The 6,536-nt window shown below is 45.6% G+C and overlaps 1 protein-coding gene across 2 annotated transcripts; it reads left to right on the top strand.

Moving 5' to 3' along the window:
* The first annotated feature begins 553 nt into the window (after positions 1 to 553).
* Positions 554 to 5,848, top strand: LOC102685327 (L-threonyl-[L-threonyl-carrier protein] 4-chlorinase). 2 transcript variants are annotated; one of them, XM_015351528.2, is made up of 8 exons: positions 554 to 703; positions 2,153 to 2,276; positions 3,309 to 3,559; positions 4,074 to 4,398; positions 4,704 to 4,795; positions 5,031 to 5,170; positions 5,316 to 5,420; positions 5,616 to 5,848. In XM_015351528.2, exons 3-8 carry the CDS (start codon positions 3,430 to 3,432, stop codon positions 5,715 to 5,717), a joined length of 894 nt encoding a protein of 297 aa, XP_015207014.1. In that variant the 5' UTR covers positions 554 to 703; positions 2,153 to 2,276; positions 3,309 to 3,429; the 3' UTR covers positions 5,718 to 5,848. The 2 variants fall into 2 exon arrangements, with proteins under 2 accessions (XP_015207014.1, XP_015207015.1); XM_015351529.2 differs by lacking the exon at positions 2,153 to 2,276.
* Positions 5,849 to 6,536: the final 688 nt, after the last annotated feature.

Genomic DNA, 6,536 nt, shown 5'->3' with positions numbered 1-6,536 from the left:
CCTTGAAGGCAGCACAGGACACTCAGCTCCTGCCAGTGCAAGAGCATTGTGGCTGGGGTTCAGGCCTGAGAGTTCAGGTTCTTCACTGCTGGGCAGTGCTGCTGCTATTGTTACTACTACTGTTAATAATGGTTCACTTTACACAGGTTTTACTTGGGGCGGTGTGGTGGCTCTGTGACTGAGGATCTACACCCCTGGCTGGAAAGTTGCCAGTTCGAATCCTGTGGCTGGTAGAGCAATCCTACTCTGTTGGGCCCCTGAGCAAGGCCCTTAACCCCAGCTGTTCAGGGGGTGCCATATAAATGGCTGGCCCTGTGCTCTGAGCCCATGCTTCTCTCCCTGTCTGTGTGTCTCATGGAGAGCAAGCTGGGGTATGTGAAAAGACATTTTTTTACCACCTGTATGCAAAACCCTGCATTTGCCTACATTAAACATAATCGTTCAGGTGTTTTGTCAAGACTTCAGTTTAACTACACCTTTTTTTCATTCTAATATTCTTAAAAGTAAGGCATCATTTACATTTTGCTACACTGCATATTCCCGCCGAAACAGAAACGCGCTCTCTGGGAGGGGGCAGTACTTAATGCCGCATATAAAAACATCTTTACCCGAAGCGTCTTGGTGAAGGAAGTTACAACACCGAGCGACAGGCGAACCGCGGGCGCACTTCAAGTCTCTGTCGGTATTCCAGGGATCGCCGGAGGTACAGTCTTTCTCATTTAATTACTGTTGCTTTTAATCTAACAAATAAAACACATCGTGAACTGGGACATTTTAAAACATCCCTACACCCTCTTTAAAGCATAGGTACAGTGAAAACGAATACACAGCACTGTAAATAATAAATCTTGAAAATTGTTGTACATAATAGTGTGAACACTGTTTTTTTTCCCATGTATTGTGAAATCCCTTGGTTCACACTGCTGAGAAAAACTCCAATACATAATTAGCTAAGCTCAATATTCCAACAGTCTGTTTAACTGTATCTTATATACATTTGTCTTGATGGATATAGGCATTAAACTACATTTAACCTGTTGGCAATGATTCATAGCAGAAGACCAGGTGGAGAAGGGATCGAAATGGACTTGTAAAATTGCTGCGCTCTTTGATACCCATGTCATGACTAGATCTGTGCAGTTGGCGAACGATTCGTTCGTTCGTTCTGAATCATGGCAGTGACTCGTGAATCAGGTGATCCGTTCACTGCTTCCGAAGGATGCGCTCTTTCGCTTCACTAGGTCACTAGGCTCAACGAGAGGAATCGAGCGTCGAGCCAGGCGAGTCTGCGCAGGGCGTATTCTGATCTAAACACTTTCAAACTGTGAATAAAACACACTCCCCTCTTCTTAATGAGGTGTGCCAGTTTAAGGGCTGGGTATTTCAGACGGCTGTATTGATTCGCCTTTGGAAAAATTCCCGAATTATATCAGACTGCAATAATTGTACTAAACACCGGATACATCTGCAGACTACGTATTGCTTTCTGTTTTAAAGTTTCAATACTACAATGTGTATGTGATGTATATCTTCATCTTAAAATGCAAATATGCCCTAGTGTAGGCAAATATAGTGTGCTATTTTATTAGCTTTCCACGATCATTTCACTGTTACAGATTTAACTTGAATTGATATGTTTCGAAATAATAATTCATAAAGTGTCATGTTACTGATTTATTATTTTCGATGTTTTTCTTTAATTGTTTCGCCTTTGTTCGTGCGTTTGTAAAAGCTCTCGCCTTGTTTATTAACTAATCTACTTCTTTAACTGATTTTTTTGCTAATTCGGCATAATGCAATGAGTATATTTTGGCAGTTACAATTGTATTCGTTTTCCAGCCTTTCACCCTGCAAACAACTGTACGTGACAAACAGCTACAGTTGCCCCTAGAAATGATTTCGTACAGACATTTTACAAAAACTATTACCATGTTTCTCAAACCACATATCTCTTCATGCGGAAGAATGAACACGACCAGGAATCTCAATTGTGCATTACAGTACATCCTATTTTCCATTTAGGTTCTTAAGTGAATATGCCTAATTTAAGCATTTTTTCTTGGCGAATCAAATGAACGAATCGTTTGAATCGATTCGCTGAACAGAACTGAATCAGATGAATCAATTCACTAAAAAGATTTTAACTGTCCAGGTCTATGCAAAACCACTGTGCTGTACACGGTCAGCGCTAAAGAGATCACTTTCCGTTCGGCCGCCGGACTTCCTCCTGAGCGCCCTCTTGTGGACTGAAGGCGTACTGGTGACCCCCGCCGTGTGTAAGCAACTCCGATCGCATCACAATATTTAAGTTAAACATGTTTTTAGGAAAAATACAAAACGAATACGTGTAGGAAACAAACACTAATTGGAATGTATTATGTCTGTAACAAATTGTTTATAATTGTATATGTGTGAAAAAAGGAAATAAGAACCATTTATGAGTCCCCACAGGCAGTTACCAGAGAAAGCAGCTTTTAGTATATTAGGCCGACCAATCAGACTTCCAGTTCGTCAGGAGGACTCTAGGGAGCAATGTTTGCTGCTCTCAAGTACAGCTATAAATCAGGACTTACCCTTTGCTGTTTTTAGGATTATTCTGTCTGCTTTGTTCTAAGAAGTCTGTAATGTTGTTCTGTTATGGAACAGCTGAGGCTGACTGCTCTGACTTCTCTGCAGTAAGCCCTACAATATACTGTATATACTGTATGAAAATGGTGAAAAATAGTTGCAGGTAAATTTGTTTTTAAATACATTTTTTGTTGGTTTTTTTTATTTTTATTTTTCAGTTTTTCAATTTCAAGGTTATTGTTCCCCAAAGTATTTTCAGATCAGTGTAGCACTGCTTAGTTTAAGTACGATTGAGTCTTTTCCCAACAAATAGAGGTTCCAGAAGGCTTATAAATCCTGCAGGATGGTGGGGGAACAGAGCAGCTGAACAGATCCTTCAGCACGTTGCTTAATGGCCCAGCTCACTTCTCTGCCAATGTCCGTTACTTTGGCTGCAATCTGGGTGTCAGTTGGAGCCCTGTGTCCCAGTAGCAGGGACCTGAATCTGAGCGTTGTTTCTGTTCTTACAGTACTGCTGTTTAACTGCTCCCTAGTGGGGGGGAGTCGAGTTGTTCTTGCAAGTAGGATGGTTTTAACACTGAGCCAGCCCCCGCCACACTTTACGAGTCTGATAATTCTTGTAGCTCCATAACCATCCCAGAATACCCCTCTCTTTGAGAAGAATTCAGTCAAGGAGGGTGCAGAGAAGCAGCAGTATCTCGATCATCCTTGAGGTCAGTGGTTGGTCTCTCTCCCCCCAGTCACTCAGCACAGGATATAAAATCACACAGCATCCAGCTCAGCCCCAGCCCTGAGCCCCAGGAGCGAGAGAAGCCGTGAGTCCAGAAGAGAAGGAGCAGCAGGTTCACTGAGGAAGCAGACATGAGCTCTTCGCTGGCACAGCTGGGCGCCTCCTACAGGCGGCAGGGCTTTGTGTCAGGGGTGCCAGTGCTGAACCAGGAGGAGCTGGAGACCACCAGAGAGGCTTTCAGCAGGCTGGAGAGGGAGTTTGGTAAGTGAGGCACCCAGGGAGGGGGCAGAGTGTCTGATTTGAGGTTCATGTGGTTAAGATCTCTTCGCCTGACACTGAACGTCCATCAGGATCATCCCAGAGAAGGTACCCAATCAATCACTGCAACTACAGTCATTCAGGAACACTGGCCAGTGGCCCTCTCTAACACAGTGCACACCCTGCACAGTCAGGTCAAGCAGATCAGTTCTGTTAGTGCTGCAGTGTTTCCGATTACTGTCCCACTGTAGGTTCTTTTTGTTTTCAAGGGGTGAAATTGTGGGAACATATTTTAGATCAGTGGTACCACACCCTAATCATACAGGGCCATTTTTAATGTCTTCCTGGAGGCCCTGAAAACTGAGGCTGTTTTCTCTGATTCTGGCTTGAGGAGCTCTTCCAATTGAATTGCTAGTGTCTCAGATTGAACACTTGGATTGAAGAAAAGCCAGGTGGCGGTTTGATTGGTAAGCTTCATTGCGCACAAGTGATGGGGTGGTTGTGTGTCCTTGTACAGGGAAAGAGTATGCTCAGTACAGCCTGCACAATGTCCACCTGCAGTATGGATGGGTTATGGACTTGGCCACGCACCCCAAGGTACTGGAGCTGGTCAAGGCCATTCTGGGACCCGATGTCATCCTGCTCGACTCCCGCTTCATCTGCAAGTACCCTGTGGCCCCACACAGCAGTCCTGGAGGAGGGGAGGAGAGTGACCGTTCTGACAGCAAACCAGAGCAACTTAGCAGCACCCCCGGTGTAGACTGTGGGAAACTCAATACTTCCCCCTCTGAGCAGCAGGGGACCAGTGACCTCCCTTTTGTGGCCTGGCACCAGGACATTAGGTTGGTCCCATGTGATCTCTACAACAGGGAGCAAGGATAGGCAGCCTTGGCTCTTTGAGTTCTGTACCAGCCTTTGTGACAATTAATATTTAAGTAGATAAATACTAAAACGTTAGGGCCAGTAAATATTCATAGGTCAGTTAGGATAATATTAAGTTTCTGTGGGTCTGAAGTCCTGCAAAGGAAAGAAATGAGATATAAGCCAAGAGCACCCAGTTTGTGATGGACAAGACATAACCAGGGTGTGTGTGCTGAGCTTCATGGGAGTTGTAGTGCAGTGGTGACCTTGCTGTGATTGGTTGCAGGTACTGGGGCGTGGCTGGGGGTCCAGTGCTGTCGGTGTGGCTGGCTCTGGATGACTCTTTTAGGGAGAACGGAGCCCTGCAGGTCATCCCAGGTACTGCGATCTAAGACATTGGGTCCGAGGTTTCAGGTTTATCGGTCTTGCAGTTGGTTTGTGTTGACCTGTATGCCAGTGATTCATTTTGAAGTGATTATGAAGGTTGATTGTTTTCATTTCTGAATGCTTTGAGGTCAAAAGGGTTTCTCCCGTCTCTGGTTTTGATTTTGGGGGGTTGTAAGCTCTGCGAGTTGTCTGCTGAGCTTGTTGTTTGACATCACTCTGCCCACAGGCAGCCACACCCTGGGGATTCTGCCTCACCAGTCTTCGGCACGCTCTGGGAACATGCTGTCTACCAACCAGGAGATACCAGAACATCTTCTTCTGACTGACAGCGCTCAGCTCTGTCCCTTGCAGGCTGGGCAGATGTCTGTAAGTGTCGCTGCAGGCTTTGCTTTCAGAGAACAAACCCATTCTCGGCTGAGCAGAAGAGGTTTTTCATTGGTGCATTGGTGTTTGTGCTTTAGTAGGTCACTGCTCTAACCCCTGACCTTTAACCCCATGACCTTTGTTGCAGGTGCATGATGGGCTGCTGGTGCATGGCAGTGAGCCCAACACATCCAGCAGGAGGCGCTGTGGATTTGTCATCCGCTTTGTCCCCACGTCCGCCTTTCCTGTGCAGGTGAGTGACTGGCCCTCACTGGAACCAAACAATTCCAACTTCCCTGTCCCTGAGGGCCCTAACGCATTACATGTGAGCGTCACAGTACCTCCGCTTTGTACATGATCATCTGCATTTCACTTTGCATAGTGCAGAAGTCCAGACTGTGACAAAGACTTTGCCAATGTCTGAGCTGCACCTTTCCCTTCCTGGCAGGATCCTGATCGCCCGCGCCACTTCCCCGCCACTGTCCTGGTGTCTGGAAGAGACCAGTTCAAACACTTCCCAAGCAGCACGCCAACAGCTGCACTGTGCTGAGCTGAGATGAAGAACAGGCTTTTGCACGGGCCTTTGTGGCTTGTATGATGTTTACATAATGAGAGCCACACCACCGTCCAAATGATTATTGTTTCCTGCATGAAAATAAACTGTGTTGGTATTGTCTTCCAGTTTTGACTTTGAAGCCATGTTTATATCCTTCTGTGGGTACATGTGGAGGCACAACAAGAGTGCCCAGCCAGAATCAGACTGACCCCCAGTGTTTTAGTGCAGGAATTTAACTCGAACGTGATCACACAGCGTGTCAGGAGTAGGGTAGCAGTGACCTCAGATGGTTCAGATGAGAACTGCACTTTCCTTCAAGCATCTCGTCCTATCATTTTCATTTTTATTACTGCTGCTTTGTGACATTTACTGGCTCAGCTGTCGCGTATCACTGTTTATAAAAGCAGCGATATCCCCTGCCATTCTCGAGATGCTCTTCTGTCTTTACTGACCCAATATAATCGAGCAAACATGAGTTTTATCATCGTCGCGAGTTATTTTCTAAGCCGGAGGTTTCCTACCAGCATCTGTTAAATCTCAGTTCTCACATATTTTCACTTCCTCATATCGCACACTGCAGCCTGACCCTCCAGGTAGTGGTTTAATAAATGTAACAATAACAGTAATTAGAATGTCCTAAGGGTTAATATAAGAGGGCTGATCTCCAGTGTCCTGGCCTGGGCTTCAGCTTTCAGCTGTTGCGATGGAAAGGGTGGGCCTGATGGTTTTACTTCCTGCTGAATTCCATCAAGTTCAAGTATTGCATTAAATTGGCTTCTTTGGCCAGAACACTTCTTGGGTTCTGTGTTCACA

The sequence above is a fragment of the Lepisosteus oculatus genome, chromosome 8 (genome assembly GCF_040954835.1).
Source record: "Lepisosteus oculatus isolate fLepOcu1 chromosome 8, fLepOcu1.hap2, whole genome shotgun sequence".
NCBI classification, from domain to species: domain Eukaryota; kingdom Metazoa; phylum Chordata; class Actinopteri; order Semionotiformes; family Lepisosteidae; genus Lepisosteus; species Lepisosteus oculatus.
The sequence above is the reverse complement of the archived record's forward strand: the minus strand, read 5'-3'. Positions and strand labels throughout refer to the sequence as shown.